Source organism: Camelina sativa, chromosome 20 (genome assembly GCF_030686135.1).
Source record: "Camelina sativa cultivar CO46 ecotype springtype chromosome 20, ASM3068613v1".
Taxonomy (NCBI): Eukaryota; Viridiplantae; Streptophyta; class Magnoliopsida; order Brassicales; family Brassicaceae; genus Camelina; species Camelina sativa.
Window position 1 is genome coordinate 36,335,467 of NC_141899.1, and position 21,605 is coordinate 36,357,071.

The 21,605-nt window shown below is 36.0% G+C and overlaps 3 protein-coding genes and 1 non-coding gene across 4 annotated transcripts; 2 read left to right on the plus strand and 2 right to left on the minus strand.

Moving 5' to 3' along the window:
• The first annotated feature begins 1,812 nt into the window (after positions 1-1,812).
• Positions 1,813-5,862, plus strand: LOC109124411 (pectin acetylesterase 11). The gene is made up of 13 exons (XM_010496318.2): positions 1,813-2,096; positions 3,276-3,388; positions 3,702-3,784; positions 3,888-4,017; positions 4,123-4,202; positions 4,291-4,377; positions 4,474-4,598; positions 4,704-4,764; positions 4,853-4,906; positions 5,010-5,087; positions 5,182-5,287; positions 5,382-5,527; positions 5,633-5,862. The coding sequence occupies exons 2-13, from the start codon at positions 3,277-3,279 to the stop codon at positions 5,744-5,746; spliced, it is 1,176 nt and encodes a 391-aa protein (XP_010494620.1). The 5' UTR covers positions 1,813-2,096; position 3,276; the 3' UTR covers positions 5,747-5,862.
• A 194-nt stretch (positions 5,863-6,056) lies between these two features.
• Positions 6,057-8,545, minus strand: LOC104771743 (uncharacterized). The gene is made up of 7 exons (XR_015592320.1): positions 8,533-8,545; positions 8,151-8,362; positions 7,148-8,070; positions 6,867-7,064; positions 6,620-6,768; positions 6,405-6,515; positions 6,057-6,332 (listed from the first exon to the last, which is right to left on the minus strand). It is a non-coding gene; the product is annotated as an uncharacterized LOC104771743 (transcript).
• Positions 8,546-10,610: 2,065 nt separating this feature from the next.
• Positions 10,611-13,871, plus strand: LOC104771744 (beta-amylase 8). Its single transcript, XM_010496320.3, is given in 11 exon segments — positions 10,611-11,140; positions 11,297-11,524; positions 11,623-11,703; positions 11,808-12,011; positions 12,103-12,297; positions 12,409-12,573; positions 12,670-12,930; positions 13,012-13,142; positions 13,144-13,219; positions 13,307-13,526; positions 13,625-13,871. Coding segments are annotated over 11 exon segments (2,046 nt in total). The 5' UTR covers positions 10,611-10,672; the 3' UTR covers positions 13,642-13,871.
• A 4,636-nt stretch (positions 13,872-18,507) lies between these two features.
• Positions 18,508-21,378, minus strand: LOC147919962 (uncharacterized). The gene is made up of 5 exons (XM_087504186.1): positions 20,475-21,378; positions 19,941-20,431; positions 19,435-19,852; positions 18,572-19,381; positions 18,508-18,530 (listed from the first exon to the last, which is right to left on the minus strand). The coding sequence occupies exons 1-5, from the start codon at positions 21,376-21,378 to the stop codon at positions 18,508-18,510; spliced, it is 2,646 nt and encodes an 881-aa protein (XP_087360312.1).
• Between the last annotated feature and the right edge of the window lie 227 nt (positions 21,379-21,605).

Genomic DNA, 21,605 nt, shown 5'->3' on the forward strand with positions numbered 1-21,605 from the left:
CTAATTATCATATCTAATTACATGTAACATACAGTATATCATTAACACAACTCTAGTGAATAATATAATGTATACAACTCTATTGACTATTTTTTTAAGTATAATGTTATTTGTAATTAATTAATAATTTATTACAAAAAATGTTTTCAGTGAAAAATATTTGATTTCTTTTATTACCAAACATAAATATTAACTTCTGTCTGGAAAATCCATTATTAATAGAATAAAATAAGTTAATAATCGAGTTTCTAGTCATAATTTAGTATATTTTTAATTCCAAAACCGTGGACTAAAAAAAAAAGAATAAACTGTCCACCGCCAGTTCATTTCAATGATTATAGTTACAAAAAGCTATTCTATGATTTGACTTGGACCTTAATATCGACCAACTTGTTTTTAATAACATAACGAAGAGATCTAAATCCGTTTAGGTGAAAGTTTGAAATCTAATGATTCATTTAATCAAGTTACTGGAATACAATATGAAGACGAGTAAGACAAACAAAAAAGTCAGAATAATATAAGTAAATTACCATTAAATCATAAACTTTTGGCATTCCGCATTAACTTGGTTCGGTGCATTTGGAGGACCGACACGACACTACACGTGGCGAATTATTTCCCTTTTGCAGAAAGAAATTAAATGTAATGTAGTTTCAAATTTTAAATTTTGAAGATAAAATCATCTCAGCAGAACTGATATGGACGTTAGTACAACTACAAATGTACTACAATAGTTTGGTAGATTCCGTCCAGACGTTACATATATAAGTTTTTGATTTCGATATAGGTCATTTACTAGTGTATACCTTACCAAATAGTGCTACGTAGAAAATGACAGTCACGACGAGTTTCGTAACAAAGAAAATAATAATTCATGCTCAGTTTGTTTATCTTCGTATTTTTTGTTATATATTTTTGTTTTGGTTGGTTATCCACAAAACGGTAAAATGATAGGTTGGTAGAACAGTGAATAAGATAGTTACATGGTCTAGCAAGATTTTACTAGATATTCACGATTATTTGGATTTCGGTTATGATGTTTTGCCAATCTATAATCATGTGAAGAGCAAAATGGACAATGGTGGTTCAGTTAAATACTATAATCATTTATTTTCTGTTTAATGATATCATTTTTGCATCTTTTTGTAATATATAATTTATTAAGCAACAAAAAAATATCTTTTACGAAAAATAGTTCAATGTATACGAATATTCCGTGAAATTACTTGATTTAGAATGAAATAAATTTAATAAATGAGAGTTAAAAGAAAAAAATAAGAGCTCCTCATGACCCATCATCTTGTGTCAACCCAATTAATTAAAGAGCATATGATAATGAATTGATTTGTCGATGGAAGAAATGATATGGTTGATCCAACCAAAGATGTAGATGTAGGTGGTTGCATGTGTTTTTCGTCTCCATACGTGGTGGATTGATAGATTGTGATTTCTGATATAGAGAAAGGTCCATTGTCTTTTAGTATTCTACGGTATTACCGTATAATTAGTAATTACCATAGACGGATCTAACTATTTTTTAATAGATATTTCCAAAAAGATAATCTAAACAACAATTTACAATAAACCCCCAAACAGAAAAAAATATACATGCAATTTACAACATGTTGAAACCATTTTTAAAGTGCATTCATAATCTATATTTATATTAGTATGATCAAAAGTTAAATGTGGTAACTAGTAAAGTAGTAATGTTAATTAACTAAATATTTACAGGATTCTGAATAGTCAGTCATATTCAGGTCATATTACTACGTACGAACAACGAAGGTAGGTTTCTTGAGACTCTTTAACGCTGAATGTCTCGTGGCCTGGCGAATACACGAAAGAAACAAAAAAACTTTATATATTATTTAATGATAAAAGAAAAGAAATATGAAAAGTTTTTTTCTTTCAACGTGTGGTATTCTCTGTATCCATCTATATAACAGAGAAGACATCAATGGCTTTCTTTCAACTTCCAAAACCTTACTCTCGAAGACTCCTCTCTTTTTACACATTTTACATTCACCAAAAGAAATACCTTTTGTTTCCTCTACGTGAATAAGAAGAATCTGAGGAGCTAATTTCTCAAGGTAAAGCTTATTGTTTACAATAAAACTGAAGTTTCTATCAGAAGAATATATTTTTTACAGTCTTTCTATTTTCTTATTTTGGATAAGAAATTTGTCCATGTTGATCTACGAAGAACTAAGTTTTTTTTTTTTTATGTTGAGCTAAACTGAGATTTTCTTATTCAACCATACCTTTTTAGATATGTTTTCGAAACTGCTCCATGTTTGTTGAGGTTCTTACTTGTTAATTGTAAGTTAGTTTATGGGATTTAACCAAGTATTATGAAAACATTGAAGGTCGTCTTATCGTGATGCGAAAGATCTTGCAATTCATGGATTCTTGCAATTCATGGTTTCAATCCTATTTATTGTCAAATTTTTGGGTCCAAGAAGTGATTTAATTTTTTTATTTCTTTGTTCCAAATTTTTCGGCGGTCCAAATATCGTACTACAAAAATCTTTCAATTTTTGGTTGTAACCAAATTATATTAAATTTAAAATAATAGAAATGGCATTATGTTCATGATTCTCATTTTGCCCCTCCCGACGGCGACAATTGCGGTCATTTTAACTGTTTTTAAGTTTGGTCGAGAAGGGTATCTTCGAATACTCGTATATTTTAATTCGTTACAGGTTCATAAAGCTACCATCTAAATTGCATTCAATACAATGCAATCTAATAAGTAAATATAGGGACGAGAGATTATTAATTAAATATTGCAAGTAATCCTTTTAATAGATCGTGTCTTGAGCTTGACTAATAAAGTGATGATTTGTCCCAAAAAAAAAAAAAAATAGTAGTAATGATAAATTGAGGTAAACAGTGATACTACTACGTACCGGTACAGCTAACTACACACATGGACTGGTCATTTTTGTTCCCCGACTTTTTGGTCTCCCTATGAACCAATGGTGATATTTAAAGTTTCTTAATTCAATAAGTTATTATTTTGAGACACTGTCTTTGTGCATACAGAAACAACCAAAGTTAGCCTTATTTTAACACCATTTGTTGACGACTTTTCGTTTCTTTTTTTTTTTTTACTTAATTTCTGAACAAAAATAGATAGATTACAAATGTACGAATAAGATCCTATCACATCGCTTTATCTCAAGATTTTGCTAGAGGCCACCGCTCTACATTATTTGGGATTTCATTATTCTAACTATTTTTCACTTATTTATTTTATTTTGTTACAGAATGACGAAGCTCAAGCAATTGTGGTCAAGTTTTTTAGTGCTAGCCGTGGTGGTGATCGGAGCTAGAGCTGTGCCCATCACATATCTTGAATCCGCGGTGGCCAAAGGAGCTGGTAAGCAATAATATTCCGCTCGACCCAAAGTCACTGAAAACATTTTTCATTTTTATCCGAATAAAATACATTTTTAATTAAAAAAAAAAAAAAAAAACAAAACTGTTTTTCATTTTTCTTTTCAAGATATAAAATTTTATAACCAGACATTTGTTTATTAGTAATTTGTTTCGGAGCGAAGTCATACCAAATTTAAGTAGCTGACTTATATAAAAAAAAAATCAATTTGGTAGATAAAACTATATTGTTATAACTAAATACTATGTTTCACAGAAGGGAAAAAAAAAAAACTAATTACTCTTATCTTTTATAGTGTGTTTGGATGGTAGCGCACCAGCGTACCATTTCGATAAGGGATCTGGCTCAGGAGTGAACAATTGGATCGTTCATATGGAAGTTAGTTTACTATTATTTTTTTTCCTTTGATCATATATTATCCAAAACTATGTGTAAAATATAATGAAATATATTAAAATATATACATTTATGTGAATATTAGGGAGGAGGATGGTGCACTGATATAGCTACATGCGTGCAACGTAAAAGTACAATGAAGGGTTCTTCTAAGCTTATGAACAAAGACTTTGGTTTCTCTGGTATCTTGGGTGGCAAGCAAAGCACCAATCCAGGTTTATTACTCTTTTCTCTCTTACCATTTGGTTCAATGAATCAAATGGTTTGTTTTCTCATGTTAATAATGCAATGAGACTTAATTGGAGTTGGGTATTTTGTAGATTTTTACAATTGGAATAGAATCAAAGTTAGGTATTGCGATGGTTCATCTTTCACTGGCGATATTGAAGCTGTTGATCCGGTAATTCACTAGACCGTAACCTTACGGGAAAATTAGTCGAAGTTCCCATTTCCATAATTTGAAGACTTTGAATTTGAACATTTTTCAGGCGAACAAGCTGTTCTTCCGTGGTGCTAGGGTATGGCGTGCTGTGATCGATGATCTTATGGCTAAGGGAATGAGCAACGCTCAAAACGTATGAAAATATCATAACTTGAAAAATGTTTCCAGTTTAGTATGTGAATCTTTGGAGTTGTTGGAATTAATAATGTTTGGTGACATGAATTTTCAGGCAATACTTTCGGGTTGTTCAGCCGGAGCATTGGCTGCGATTTTACATTGCGACCAATTCAAGTCCATCCTCCCTAAAACAGCTAAGGTCAAATGTGTTTCTGATGCCGGTTACTTCATCCACGGGTAACATTCAATAATCTCTAAAGAGTCAAATATAAAATTGCATAATTCAAATAGCATACTAGAAAACAAAAAAATAACACCTTTATTAATCTTGTGGTGTAACAGTAAGGATATCAGTGGAGGATCTTACATCCAATCGTATTACGGCAAAGTTGTAGCAACCCACGTACGATATATCTCTCTTTTCCGACCATATTATTTTTCTATTAGAGGGGATGTATCCCATCGCGGCTAATCTTGATCACTATTTACAGGGATCTGCAAAGAGTCTGCCTGCTTCTTGCACCTCAACCATGAAGCCCGAATTGGTAAATCAGATCTACTGAAAATATACTTGATATAAGTCATTTTTCGTGTTTGCGCGTTATATCATATTAATAATTAACGCTGTGTTTAAATTTTTTTTTACAGTGTTTCTTCCCTCAATACGTTGCAAAGACCTTGCAAACACCACTTTTCGTCATCAATGCTGCCTTCGATTCTTGGCAGGTTAGATTTTGTTCTTGTTATTCTTTTTTTTTTCGCAGAAATATCGACCCGAGTGATAAAGAATTAATTTGGATTTGTATTTTTTTCTTGACAGATCAAGAACGTTTTGGCGCCAACCTCTGTTGATAAAAGCAAAGCGTGGAAGACTTGCAAGCTTGATCTCAAGAAGTGTACGGCCGCTCAGCTTCAAACTGTTCAAGGTATATTTTGCCTAACCGAAATTAATAAACAAATACTATCTGGTTTTAATGTCTTCTTGACTAAACCGATTGTTGGTTTTAAATGAAATTTCAGGATATAGAGACCAAGTGTTGGCTGCGTTGGCACCTGTTCGAGCAGCAACAACAAGCGGATTGTTCTTAGACTCATGCCATGCTCATTGCCAAGGTGGAAGTGCTGCCACTTGGTCCGGCGATAAAGGTCCCACTGTCGCCAATACGGTAATCATTTGATTCTCTTGTACAAAATAAATACTATTGAAGCATTGTAACTTGATAATTTATCTTCTATTTGTTCATTATTTTTTTTTGGATTTGTTGTTTCAGAAAATGGCTAAGGCAGTTGGAGATTGGTTCTACGAGAGGAGTACGTTTCAGAACATAGATTGTTCATCGCTGAATTGCAACCCTACTTGTCCTGCAGTATCTACTGAAGACTAGAATTTTATTATACTGATGTATAAAATTGAAAAAATTTATTCATCTTTGGAATATTGTTCTTGAAATTTAAAAATACAATTTGTATTACATTCGAATAAAAAGAATTATTTGCACTATAATACTTCGTACAATAATGTAAGCTAATTTTATATCATCAATCTTTTTTACATGTCTTTGCAGTTTTTTAAAACTTTTTAGTAAAGAATCAATCTTACGAGTAAAGGGTTCAAGTGTTTGGGAACATATTAGCTTCTAGCTTGTAACCACATTGACAGAAATTACAATAGAAAAGCAAAAAAAGATGCTCATGAAACGTACAACATCATCAATGGATTTACTGAGTTTACATGTGTGGATCAATTTGGTTCATATGTTTACATGTTTCAAAAGTATGAATTTGTCTTTCCACTGTAAAGCTACAAACAACGAGCAAAACACAACATTTTTGATACAGCTGCAGACAAAAAAAACCCATGATTGTTCTTGGTCTCTAGTAGAATCAGAATTTAAGCATCATGTATGTTATCAATGTTGTTGAGATGATGGATCATGTCTACAAATATCTCCTCGACATAACGGACATACTCTGCATCACCGTAAATGCATCATCAGAATCATCTCGTACACCGAAAAAGCGAAAAGTTCACATTCATCATACCTGTGAATCTCCTTGAGCCATTTATCCACACAGGTTTTGTGGAATTCATGACGACAAGGAAGTGTCCTTATAGTGTCTGCTTCTTCATACTCCACAAGGCATATGTAACATCTAAAGATTCCAAAGCGATAAGACAAAACATGTTTAACCATTAGGTCTGCACTTTTGAGGACCACAATAGAAGAATAAAACTATGAGAATTTAGAAGGCATTACTGTGACGGATCCTCGCTTTGTGACTTAGTATAAAGTTTTGTCGGTAATAAATCCACAACGTCATTAGGTGCAGGAACAGATCCTATAGATGATACTGATGGTTGTTGAGAGGATAAGACAACAGATTGCTGATGAATTTCATCAAGTACCTAAAATGAAAATACACTTGAAACCCTTAGGATACAAGAGAATGAATGATAGAGTGGCAAAAAGCTGTTAATGGGGAACCCCAATGACATGTATTTACCTCGAAGAGCGCTTCAGCTAGCAATACTATCCTTGAGATGCTAGCTCTTGCATTTGTTTCATCGGTAGTTACTGGTGTGGTAGTACCGGCACGGCATGTGCAACGACCTGCTTGATCTTCACCTGATAAGACACAAGATCTATCATGATGACTTGTGACACTCTCAAACCGGCTTCCTAATCTTTGAAGAGCGCGAACCTGTGGAATCAGCTATATCGGTTAGTTTAGATCTTCAGTTGATCCAGACACATTAAGGAAGAGATAATTGACGAGTTTCAAACCTGCGATCTTATTCTCCTCCTCCTTTCAAGGAATCTGATCTGTGTTCTAATAAACCTTGATACCTCCCTTCTCTCACAAGAGGAGCTGGTGTCTCGTGATCATGAAGGCCGAATAAGGTCCTTCGAATTGTAGAAGCAGAACGATTTAGTATAGACGTTGAAGTTACAGGAGTATCCTCTGCTGCTGCGGTTCCACCAGAGAAGAGATCAGTATCTTCGTCTCCCTGATGTGGAGAAGCACGGAATGTGAAATCAGAGAGTGAAGACCGGCGAAGAACTCTGTCACGGAGTCTTCCAACACTCAGAGTTCTGCTAAATCTAACATTCCGGTCAATGGAAGGTTCTCGAACAACATGTCTTCTATCAAGAAGACCAGCATAAGTAGTGTCCATACCATTAACTACTCCTGGAGACCGTAAGCTACCATCTTCCCCAAATCTCATGGCATCAATATCTCTACCTACATTGTCAATCACAGGAATCCTCGGAGACTCGACTCTATCAGTGAGCCTAACAGCAGATTCTGAAGGTGAAGTAACACCTCCTTCTCGACGATAAGAAGAAGATACAGGATAAGTAGTGTTGAAGGATCTTGAGCTTGAAGCTCTGCTAAGTCTAGAGCTTAAATTACCAGGAATGAATTTGAAATGCGAAAAGACACGACCTGGAGTAGAAGATTCTTGAATGGAACCACTAACATTTCTCATCTGTACATTGCTTACACTAGCTTCTTCTTCTACTTCTTCCTCTTCAACACCACAGTCATCATCAAGATCAAGCTCATCACAATGCCTTTCGTTTTCAGATATCTTCTCATCTTTCAATACTTTATCATAGCAATCTGAATCATCTCTTTGATTCCTTGATTCAATTCTACGCCGTGAAACACTTCCATGACTCTTCCTCATCCATCCATTACACACCTGAAGAAATCAAAGACTCATGAAATTGACCTAATTTCACAAAACAATCGAAATTGCATTAAAATAATCAAAAGCCAGACCTGGTCATCATTATTATCATCGTCACTGTCGTGAGAAGTAGAAGAAGAGGCAAGACAAGAAGAGTGAAGACCACAAAAAAGACTCTTTGATCTTCTCCTGCTTCCACCACCACCACTAGAAGACGACGGAGGAGGTTGAGCCACGTCGATATCATCATCTCCTCTCACCACAGACGAGCCTCGACATGATTTGCTCCGCCCAGATCCATCTTCTTCTCAAAAAAAAAAGCAAACAACTTTATGCTAAAATCACATCATTGCCACAAGACCCACAAGTTTTTTTTTCCCAATCTTTGTTCTATCTAACCAACCCACACAATCGAAACCTCCAAGTCAAAATCAAAAAGATCGAAACTTTATACTCAGATCTTAACACTGAAACTCGAATTCGTCATTGACAATGCAGAATCAAAAGCCCTAATTATTGAATCCCAGATCTAAAATTCGATGGAGAAGGGGTAAGAAATTGCAAGAATACTCTCAAAATTAAATTAATGTAGGAACTAAGCTATGTCATATGTGTGGTGTCTTTTAATCAAAGAGAGATGCTTTGAACGAAAGGAAAGATTTTTTAGGTGATCGGAGTTATCGAAGAAGGAGACAAAGCACCTATCTGCGATAGAGAGAGAGACTTTTACGGGAAGAGTGTGTTTTTGATGTTCGAACGAGAGGGAACAATTAACCCAAAAAACTCTTTTTTTTTTTTTTTTTTTTTCTCTTTACTTTTCTTTCTTTCTTTTCAAATTATTATAACAGTTTGAGTTCAAATTTTTTTAATCTATTTGCAATCATTAATAGGACTTCATTATGGACTATAATTGAATTTTATTTTGAAACGGTCAAAAACAAACAAACACACACACACTGTGAACCACTAAGGTAGAAACAAAAAAATGGTATTCGAAAAAAAACAATTGTTGTAATATAATGGATTGACTAAATTGAACCAAATTTTGTAGTTTCTATAATTCTTCTATTTCATAATGTTATATGTTTTACATTTTTCTCACATCTTTAGGATTTTTTTTTTCTTTCTTGCAATGTCATATGGACCCTATTTGTATAAATCATTAGTAATTTCATGTACTGTGTCTGACTGTATGTGACTCTGAAGTCTGAACTAAATAATAGAGGACAACATGGAAGATGTTATGCAAATTTTGTATATAAAATGCAAAACATATCTCTTTCCACAACAATTTATTTTTCCAAAACGAGTTTGGTGTTCATGTTTTGGATTGTTTGTTTTGTTGTCTTTCGCATTTTTATATATGATCGATATCTACTTTTATGGTTTTGCATTTATCTAGACATGAAGTATCACATTGTCTACAATGTCACCGTATAATCGTATAGGAGTTCTCTTACTTTTAGTCAATGTTTAAGAAAGTGCTGTGGACGGTGACCCAACGCCTAGCGACTAGAACGTTTAATCGGAGTTTAGACTGTTTAAAATGGTTTAGGCATTTACAACTTAAAACAAAATATATTATATTATATATAAATTTAAGTAAAAATATATGTTAAACAAACTAATAAATTATAAATTATAAACAAAAAGTTAAAATTGCTTATATTTAATTTAGATTAATAACATATGAATGTTGATAATTATGTACATGAATATAAAACTTGAAATTTTAAATATATATAGTCAAAAGTTAAATATATATATATATATATATATAATATTATATGATTTTAAGCGGTTTTAGGCGGTCGTCTAGGCATCTGCTGAGCGCCTAGCGCCTACACAGCGCCTAAGCGGCCGCCTAGACTGCTTTCTTGACAGTTTGACATCTTTATAAGAAGATTTAATTATTAATGGTTGTCCTTATGCATTTCTGATAAATATTAGCACAAGAACTTCTTGAAAATAGATTTCCTTGTTAGGTTTGGTATGTATTTTATTAGTTTTTTTCATCTTTGTATTCTTTAACCTTTTAGTATCTGTAGTTTTTTTTTTCTTTGGTTTATAAACTCCAGAAAATTTTTGTCTCCGCCGACATAAATCTATATTATGAAAGTTGGTCACCATAGTTTGTGCTTTCATTTTTTACTACTTAATACAAGATATGATATTGACAGTAAAAATATAATTGTTCATATCTCCAAAAGATAACCCGCGCAGTGCGCGAGTACTCATCTAATTTGTATAATACAGTGATTATTAATAAACATTCAAATGACAAAAGAAAAATTAAAATCTAACCAAATCTTAAAAATATTAAATTTACCAAAATTAAATCGAATTTACGTGTTACATCTTAAAATTTTTACGAAACTAATAAAACCATTAAAAACGAATATATCAAAATGCGTAAAGACATGGAGTAGTATTACTATTACAGATGTTCACTTTATGTGGTTCTGTGTTATATTCGTAATTTTGTTAGTGAGAGACGTTTAACGTAAATAACTATAATTACAGACCTTCAGTTGTAAATCCATGAAGTTACAAAAAAAAAAAATCTCAAATTGGAAACATCAGAGGGGCGAGCAAAACTTCACGACACCAAAAAATGCACACTCTGAACAACACCACCGGTTCGCAAGATCCGAATCTCGACCCGATTCCGTCGGACCCGGATCAATTTCCCAACCGAAACCACAACCATCCACAGACTCGCCGTCCCCGCGGATTCGCCGCCACGGCTGCAGCAGCATCAATAGTTCCAACGGAAAGCGATGTAAACAACGGGAACATCGCCGGAATCGGCGGTGGAGAAGGAAGCAGCGGCGGAGGAGGAGGAGAGAGAGGGAAAGGGAAGAGAGAAAGAGAGAAGGAGAAAGAGAGAACGAAGCTTAGAGAAAGACATAGACGAGCAATCACAAGTAGAATGCTCGCCGGATTGAGACAGTACGGTAATTTCCCGTTACCGGCTCGTGCTGATATGAACGATGTGATCGCTGCTTTGGCTCGTGAAGCTGGTTGGAGTGTTGACGCCGACGGTACTACTTACCGACAATCTCATCAACCAAACCATGTGGTTCGAATATTTCAAAACTTTGATATGACTCTTTAAGCTATTTGCAGTTTGGGTTTATATGAAAAGCTGATTAATTTGATCCAAATATGTGCTGAATTTCCCAAATTTATTAGCTTTTTGTTCTGTTATCAATGTTTGTTTTATGCCATTGGATAGGTTCAGTATCCGACGAGATCTATTGAGAGTCCTCTGTCTTCTAGTACTTTGAAGAACTGTGCTAAGGCTACACTTGAATGTCAGCAGCATTCAGTTCTTAGAATAGATGAGAACCTTTCTCCTGTGTCTCTTGATTCTGTTGTTATCGCGGAGAATGATCATCCCGGGAATGGAAGGTATACGGGTGCTAGTCCTATCACGTCAGTTGGATGCTTGGAAGCTAATCAGGTGAATAAGAACAGTAAAGTTAAATTCATTTCATTGTTAGGAGAAGTGACTTTGAGCTGGACTTCTTCTTATCTAACAGTTTTTGTTGGTTTTTTCAGCTTATTCAAGATGTTCATTCCACAGAGCCGCGTAATGACTTCACAGAGAGCTTTTATGTCCCTGTGTACGCCATGCTTCCAGTGAGCTTCTGATGATACAACTGTGTGTTTTTACATAGTTTGTTTACCACTTTTGTTTGCCGTTCTTATTTTCTTGAGCTAAAGTTCTATACTTTGTGTTCCAGGTTGGGATTATAGACAACTTTGGCCAGTTGGTTGATCCTGATGGTGTTAGACAAGAGTTAAGTTACATGAAGTCATTAAATGTCGATGGAGTGGTAATAGATTGTTGGTGGGGAATAGTTGAAGGTTGGAATCCTCAGAAATATGTATGGTCTGGCTATAGGGAGCTCTTTAACCTTATCAGAGACTTCAAACTTAAACTACAGGTGCGAAATTGTTTAGTTAAACTGTAACTATGGCGATAAAGGACTGTCTTTTCATAATATCTTTAGCAATTTGCATATGTTTTATTTGAAGGTGGTGATGGCGTTTCATGAATATGGAGGGAATGTATCTGGAAATGTGATTATCTCGTTGCCACAGTGGGTGTTGGAGATTGGGAAAGACAATCCAGACATATTTTTCACTGATCGTGAAGGAAGAAGAAGTTTCGAGTGTTTGAATTGGAGCATTGACAAGGAACGGGTATTGCATGGAAGAACTGGTATAGAGGTACTTAAGGAACACTCATTGATCGGAAATTGTTAAGCATTTTTTGTTTACTATGTCTCATTTCCTCCCCTTTGTACAGTCTAGATTCTTATTTCTTCATGTTCAATTCAGGTCTATTTTGATTTTATGAGAAGCTTCCGGTCAGAGTTTGATGACTTTTTTGTGGAAGGACTAATTGCTGCAGTTGAGATTGGTCTTGGAGCTTCTGGTGAACTGAAGTACCCATCTTTCCCAGAAAGGATGGGTTGGATTTATCCCGGTATTGGTGAGTTTCAGGTATTTTTCAGATTGCTGAACGTTGTTTCTAGCTTATGACTAGTGAAGTCTGAGCATACGATTTAATGTATCAGTTTACTATTTGTCCTATTGCAGTGTTATGACAAATATTCACAATTGAATCTGCAAAAAGAAGCAAAATCACGAGGATTTGCTTTCTGGGGTAAAGGACCAGAGAATGCTGGTCAATACAATTCTCAGCCACATGAAACTGGCTTCTTCCAAGAAAGAGGTGAATATGACAGCTACTACGGCCGCTTCTTCTTAAATTGGTACTCACAATTGCTAATTGGTCATGCTGAGAATGTTCTGTCTCTTGCAAATCTTGCGTTTGAGGAGACGAAGATCATTGTCAAGGTATAATCTTTTTGGCATTTATCGTTCAAAACCAATGATGTCTATAACCATGAGACTCATACACTGAAAAAAACAATGCAGATACCGGCGATTTACTGGTCTTACAAGACATCTAGTCATGCTGCTGAATTAACTGCAGGATACTATAACCCTTCAAACCGTGATGGGTACTCTCCTCTTTTCGAAACTTTGAAGAAGTATTCTGTGACTTTGAGTGTGCCCTGGGCCACAAATGTCTCCCAATGAGCATGAAGAAGCATTAGCTGATCCAGAAGGTTTAAGTTGGCAGGTAATGACACTTATGATTGATGACTGTAGCTTTTTATTGTTTCTCTGCAAATGTAATCTTTAGCCTAAGTTTTGTTATTGGTGGCAGGTTATTAATGCAGCTTGGGATAAGCAACTTCTTATTGGAGGAGAGAATGCAATTACTTGTTTCGATAGAGAAGGTTGTATGAGATTAACCGATATAGCAAAACCAAGAAACCATCCAGATAGCTATCACTTCTCCTTCTTCACGTATCGTCAACCATCTCCTCTGGTTCAAGGATCTACGTGCTTTCCAGATTTGGACTACTTCATAAAACGCATGCACGGTGAGTTTACCCGCACACTCGATTGTGCTTTCCCCTAAGCTCGATTGTAAAATCCTTTGTTCTTTACAGCTCTGTCAACTCTACTTGTTTCTTTGCAGGCGACATACAGAGATAAACAGTGTTTGGAAATTGGAACACAGAACAGAGCACTAGGAGCTGCATGGTCTTTGGATTCTTTAACTAAAAGTGTCTTTTGTTTTAAACTTCATAATCTGTTTTTTTTGTTAATCGTCCTCAGGGCCTATATTTAAGAAGAGAGAACTTTTTTATCTGCAGTAGACCCCTACCTAACACTTCACTAGTTGAAGACGAACTTACTAATTAACATATTTCCTTTTTTGCAAATTTCTCATCCATTATTACTTCACTTATACAATTCTTCTACATGCGAGTCTGATAAAGAAAATATTCTAGATCCTCTCCGTAGAGCATACATGTACTGGTTTGGTTTTATCTTGGTGATAAATAATCATTACTAGTAGCCAGTAATTTGTAAGCCATTTTGAGATGACCTTTGGTTTTACTTAGGGACGTTAATATGGGTATGCAACACCCATTTATTAAATGGGTATGTTGAATTAAAGTGAGCCCATTTAACTCTATTTAATAAAACCGTAAACTCGAGTTTTCCTGCCAAAACCATAATTGTATTTTGTTATCAAAATGTTTTTTTTTTCTCAAAAATCAAAACCATGTTTCCCACCAAAACCAAAAATCTAAACTTTTCTGTTATTAAAAAAACTATTTTCACAAAGACATGTTTTCCCGCCAAAATTGCAAAACTACAAAATTGCACATTATCATTAAAACAGGAGTGGACCCATGTTGGTCGGGGGTGGTGCAACTGCACCAAATGAAATATAAATATGCTTTGGTTTTACCTCAAATTTGTTAATAAAAGTGGTGAAGTGGTAATGAATGCACCACTTAATTCAAGAAGTCAAGGGTTCGAATTCCCTTTAAAACAACTTTTTGCTCTTTTTGCACTTGATCAAAGCTTTGGCTAGATCCGCCACTGCACTAAAATTATATACTTAAATAGATTTGATGGGTTTAAATGGGTCAATGTATATTTAAATGGTTCAATGTATGTTTAAATGGGTATGGTTAAATAGGTTTCAAATTTACATGGATTTAAATGGGTTTATACCTAGGTTGCATGGAAACGGAAACAGATTCGTGGAAGCGAAACGATTCAGAAACAGAAAATGATTTTTTTTTCTTTCTAAAATTAAGAAATAGAAACGTTTTGAAAATGTATGTATATATATTTGGATATATATGTATATACATAATAAAATACCAAACATAAAACCTATATCAAAAGGAATATTTGAAACAACACAAATTCAAAACATAAATATTAAATAGTGAATTAAAACACTAATAATAATAATATATATTTATGTCTTATGGATATATATTTTTAATTTATTTTATTTATTAAGTTTCTAAGCTAAAAAAAATTTATGTAGTGTTTCCAAAACGGAAAAAGAGTTTACATCGTGTTTCCAAACAGAGATTTTTAAGAATCTTGTGTTCGTGGTTTGTTTCCATGTTTCCACGAGTTTCCATTTTTGAAATATTTCGGAAGCGGAAATTGGACCAGAAAAAGAGTTTCCATGCAACATAGGTTTATACTTAAATGGGGTGGGTTTAAATGGAGTGGGTTTAACCATTTTAACATCCATACTTTTACTCGAAATTTTTGCACAATTTTATATTGAATATTAATTATTAAAAATATGCAAAAAAACGAGAAAATAACTTAATGTTGGGGCTTCAGTTCGATTCTTAAGTTAAATGCTGTATAGATATATTTTTCTGAGGAATGGAATTTGCAAATATAATTTGACATACCAAAAGAAAATATATTTTGAGAAACCAACTTTATTACACTTGCGACATAATTTGGAGAATAACAAGAAGGTATTTAGCAATCGACAGAACCGAAACTGTTGCATTTAAACCTTTTGACTAAATTATTTTTAGAAACCATTTTGACTAAAATGGCCGAATCCGAGATTACACCAATAATATTATTAACTTTGGTCAAAAGGTTACATTTTTTTCTTTTTTAATTCAAAATACTGTGATAAATTTCAGGTTTTTAATTAGAAAAAAGTCAAAAGAAAGTTATGACCTTACCAAAAGTGGTGAGAAATCATAAATTTTGTTTGTGATGAATTAAATGTTATTTTATTGATTTTCTATAAAAAATTACGAATTTTTGTTGACCTTAACAAATAAGAGTTATTATGTATAATTTGACATGTGTTTGACCAAAACATACCATATCTCCATTCTATAAAAGCAGTTCCACAATAGCTCAATCAGCCTTAGATACCAACCATATCCTTATCAACTTTTGTAATAGATAATTACATGGAGAAAAAAACAATGAAGTTTTTTTTTTTTTTTTTTTTTTTTTTTTTTTTTTTTTTAATAATAATACCTTTATTCATCTTCTTTCTCCAAGGAACAACATTTAAAATACAATATCGATCTAAAAGATGAACTGAAGAGAAAAAAAAACCCAGTAGGTGAAAGAGTTAAAGTAGAAATTGAAGAGAAGACAGAGCAAGTTACGGCTAAAAACCAAACCCAAACCCAAGAAGAAGGACAAGCTTCATGCTAAGGTTGTATGAACTGAAACCATGCGGAGAGATAAGTATCATGAAGTTGCTGAGGTGGTGCTGCCACTGAAGAATGCAAAAACACATTTTTTTCGATCCAGACCAAGTAACTTAGCACGAATGATGAGCTGTATCTCTTTGACCAAAATAGCTGCCGATTTTGCATTGCTAGTGTGAAGTCTTGAATTTCTCTCTTTCCAAATGAAGTAAATAGCGGCTTGGAAAATCAGTTTATAGATTACATTGAGCCTGGCATTAGACGTAGGAGATCTAACCCATGGCACAATATCATCAAAAAGAGACGGGGGAGAGAGATTATGATGCACGAAGAAAGCAGTCCACACTTCCTTGCTAAAAACACAGTCAAAGAAAAGGTGTTGTTTCGATTCCATAGCTGAGGAACAAAGGAGACACTGACCCGGCACACTTAGACCCCAACTCCTAAGTCGATCCCTTGTTGTTAGTCTATCCCGAAGAATCACCCAGAGAATAAATGTGTGCTTAGGAATTCTTTGGCTAAACCAAACAGACTTAAACCACGGAACTTGAACTGTTGAACGAGGATGCAGGCTGGCCCAAGTTTTAGAAGATGAGAAAAATCCTGGCGTATCATTATGTGAGTTACGCCACAAAAAATAATCTGAATCTGTTGGAGAAAGTTCTGGTGGAGTTGGTGGTAAACAAGCCCGCAAAAGAAGTAAAAGTGGATGTCTTCCACGAGGCAAAAGCCAAGAGCCATTTGAAATGGCCTGAGAGACAGAATTTGTTGAAGGAATTCCAGTAACCATGGGACCATTTACACCTGTTAAATCAATTAAAGGGCCAAGACCAGTCCAATCATCATGCCAGAACAATGCTAAAGAACCTGATTGCACATGACAAGAAATGTGAGGTCTAGCTAGAGAGCGTAGCTTGACCAACCTCTTCCAAATCCAGCTTCCAGAATTCTGAAAATCTGTATCCCAGAATAGTCTTCCTCTAATTATGACCTTGTGAATCCATGAAACCCAAAGAGAACCTCCACCAGCAAACAATAACCATATCAACTTTAGACCAAACACAACATTAGAATCTTGCAGCTTTCGAAGACCCAAGCCTCCTTCTCTCTTTGGAGTGCAGACTGAATCCCAAGAAACTTTGGCACCTCTAGCAGAGTTAGGAGCACCTGTCCACAAAAAAGCACTGCAGATTTGCTCAAGTTTATCCAAGCAACCTTTGGGAAGTGGAAAAACCGCAGCCCAAAAATTGATGATGCTGTACAAAACTGATTGTATTAACTGGAGTCTTCCAGCAAAAGATAGATGCCTGACTTTCCATGAGGAAATTCTAGCTTTGATCCTGTCAATAAGAGGCTGATAATCAAGCGGTTTCAGTTTGTGTGGTAATAGAGGTAGACCGAGATACCTTACTGGAAGAGAACCCTGAGTTAGACCAAATCTAGCAGCAAGAATTCTAGACATGGTCAAGTTATTCCCATCAAGAAAAAGACATGACTTACTCAGGTTGACATCCAAACCCGAAGCAACATGAAACTCTCTCAAAACATCCAAAATACCGTGCAAAGAGTACTCTGAACCATCAAAGAAAATGAGAACATCATCTGCGAAGCTGAGATGAGTGACAATAGGGTCCATACAGAGAGGATGCTTGCGAATAGAACCTTCAGCAGCTGCTATGTCTAGAAGTTTAGATAAGAAGTCCATAGCCAACACAAACAATGAAGAGGAAATTGGATCTCCTTGTCTTAACCCCTTCTTGCCCGGAAAGAACCCTACCAATTCCCCATTAAATGATACTGAGTAGAATGGGGTGGAAATACATGCTTTTATCCAATTGATAAAGACCACAGGTAATTCAAAAGCATGCAGGATGTTGAGAACAAATGACCAATCCAAGTTATCAAAAGCTTTGGTGAGGTCAATTTGTAGGCAGCCTCGAGTTGTAGCACCATCCTTGTGAAAATCTGAAACTAACTCGGAGGCAAGAAGAACATTTTCACAGAGCATCCTTCCTTTCACAAAACCCACTTGATTATATTGCACTGCATCCGGCAGAAAAAGCTTGAGTCGAAAATTGAGAATCCGAGAGATTACTTTGTAAACTGTATTACAAAGTGAAACAGGCCGATATTCTGATAAGCGCTCTGCCTCAGGCTTCTTGGGACAAGAGATATGATAGTTGCGTTTGCTTGTCTAGGAAGAGAAGAAGATATAAAAAAATCTTTTACCGCGGCAATGAGATCCTCTCCCACTAGCTCCCATGAAGTAATAAAGAAATCCACAGAAAACCCATCAGGCCCCGGAGCTTTATCCCTTTTCATAGAAAATACTGCTGCTCTGATTTCCTCAGAAGTCGGAATCGCTGATAACTGTAAGGCAAGAGAACTGGAACACCTAAAAGAGTGCAGACTTTGAAGATGTGAAACCGAATAAGGAGAAACATGGCTATTAGAAGTCCCAAGTAGATCCTGATAATAATGTAGTGCCATGTTCTTAAGAAGAGCAGGATCCACAATTCTCTCATTTAGCTCATCTCGAAGGAAAACAATAGCATTACGCGATTGATTTGCTTGAACTGATTTGTGAAAGAAACTACTATTAACATCACCCACATCTAACCATCGGATTCTGGATTTCAGTCTTAAAAATGTTTCCTCAGCCAAAGAAAAACGAAGCCATGATTCCCTAGCAAGTTTCTCTTCCTCAAAAAGAACCTGAGAAGGATGAAGAAGAACTTGTCGCTGGATCCTCTCTAATTCCTCAAAAGCTTCCTTTGTTCGAGATTGAATGTTACTGAAACTACCATGATTGATAGATTTGCAGCAAATTTTTGCTTCTCTCAGACGCTGATAAAGAGAGTGCATAGGTGAGGACTGAACAATGGGCTTCTGCCACGCTAGTTGGAGCAACAAAGCATAATCTGGGTGAAAGGTAACAAATTTGAAAAATTTGAATGGAGTTTTACGTCTGGAAACAGATTCCGTGAGTGAAACCAAGCAAGGTGAATGATCCGAGGCTCCAGGAGCCTCAAAGAGTGCATTTGAATCAGGAAAGGAAGTGACCCACTTATCATTAGAGATTGCCCTATCAAGCTTCCTCGCAATTGGGTTTGCAGGACATCGGTTGGACCAAGTATAAAGACATCCTCGACTTGGTAAATCTGACAAATTACTTTCCAAGAGACAGTCATGAAACTCTTCCATACCAAGAAGAGAGAACACTGGTGGAGAAATGGAAAAAGCTTCATTAGATGATAAAACTTGATTAAGTCACCCAACAGCAACCAAGGAGACTGCTGAAGAAGAGAGGAATCTGCAAGCTCTCTTATAAGGTCCCAGAGTGGCCTCCTTTCAATGATTGTATTCCTGGCGTAGATAAAAGCCACAGAAAAAGAAGTATTGGTGGCGGGGTTGAAAACACCACATAACAAAAGCTGGTCTGATTTTTTATACGTTACCACCTGAAGAGAAGGATCCCAAACCAAAACAATACGACCATCATCCGCAGTGAGAGAATAGTTGACATCAAATCTCCAACCCGGAGAAACATTATTTATAATATCCGATATATTAGGCTCCCTCACATGAGTTTCCAAAAAAGCTCCTAGTAAAGGCCGATTAGAGCTTAGCCATCGTTTAACTGCTAAATGTCTTGCACTGCCATTAAGGCCTCTTACATTCCAGCAAAAACACTTCATATATACAGCAAAAGGTTGAAGTGACACTAACTTAGGCTTGAGATAAGGGGGTAGTTCGCACAGGCGAACTCCCAATAGAAACCGAACTGGGAATGATATGAACAGACTCATGCTGAAGAGAGGAAGGCTGAGTAGAAGAGCTTGAACCAGACTGTCCTGAAAGAGACAATAGAACTTTTTGACGCAAATTTCTCCTAGCTCTTTTCTTTGCTTTGGCAGAGAGAGCCGGAGAGAACCCAGAGTCCAAGTCAGCTAGGCGAGCGCGAAGAAGAGTTTGATTCACTTTAATAGCTTCCTCCTCTGCAGCAAACTGTGAAGTAGTAACGTGCTGCGAAGATGCTTGTGAAGCAGAGTCGGAGACTAATGGCTGAATAATGGATCTTTTAGTCACATGACACAAATCAGACTCAGAGGTAGGAAAATCCGACTGAGAGTTACAAGAAGGAAGGCTCCTAGCTCGGGGTAAAGACACACCAGACTCAATTGAGGCAGCGACAATAGGCATAACAGGAGGAGGAAGATGAACAGAACCTGCAGGTTCTTCCCTCATGACCATAGGCGGAAGAGCTTCCTCTGGGCAACCGGAGTTCAAAGTGACGAAATTCACCACAACGACCACACTTTGGTGGCAGCTTTTGGAACTCAACAGAGACAAGCACAGAAGTACCAAACTGATCCTTAACTCGAACAAAGGAAGGACGCTTCTTAGCCAACTCAACCACAACCTTTAATTTGACAATACCATTAGTATACGGACTCAATTTAGAGAAGTCCGAGTGAACTGGAATACCAACACCTGAAGCTATGGTACTAAACCCTTTAATAGACCATAATTCTGGTGGTATGTTCTTGAACAAAACCCAAATAGGAGCATGAGCAAGTTTCATAGGAGATAAGTTGATTGATGGTGTCCAAAGAGTAACCGTGAAGGAGCAATTACCCGAATTCCAGAACCCAACATCAAGCACCCATTTCCTTGTAATTTCACATGGAATGTAAATGAAACACACCCTCTTAGAATGCTGCTTCACCGAAATTCTTCCTTCTTTCCCCCAAATCGGGTTTAGATCCGAAAAAATCTTTGCCGGAGAAGGAGGATTCCCATGGAAATAGGCTACCAGATGGTTCCTCCACATCTGAGAAGGACGAAGAGTAATCGAATCTGGAGCTAGAACTGTGGGAGTCCCATCTTCTGAAAAGGTAGGAGTTGCCAATTTTGAGAGATTGAGGAACGGTGACCTAACTTTTGAAACCCAAAGAGCAGGGGAACCGGAAGGAACAGGAATTGAAGATTTTGGTAAGGGCAGAGACGAGGGTTCCGAAGACCCAACCTCCGGATGAAGTGACGGAGAGTGAGAACCAAAGTGAAAATCAGAGAACTGAGAGGAGGAAGGGAGGAGGAAGAGCAGGTCTGGCGGTACTGGCGGGGAAGGATCCACAGGGGCCGAAGCCATGGTAGCAGATGTGAGACAGCAGCGGCGGCGTTTATCGTTCCCGTCACAACAGCAGCGGCCTTCCATCTTTATCTCTTGCAATGAAGTTTGCTTTCGTTATTTTCTTGATTGTTACATCCGGTTAGTTTCATATTTCATATATGTATGAAAAGTACATGTTTATGTTTATAATTCATAAGAAAAAATATGGTTTGTTTTGTAGTGATGACTATCGTAACATTTCCGGATGTTGAAGCAACACAAAGTTCATTACCTGAAAAAACTCCTCAGCTTGTTGTTCATCATGAAGCTTC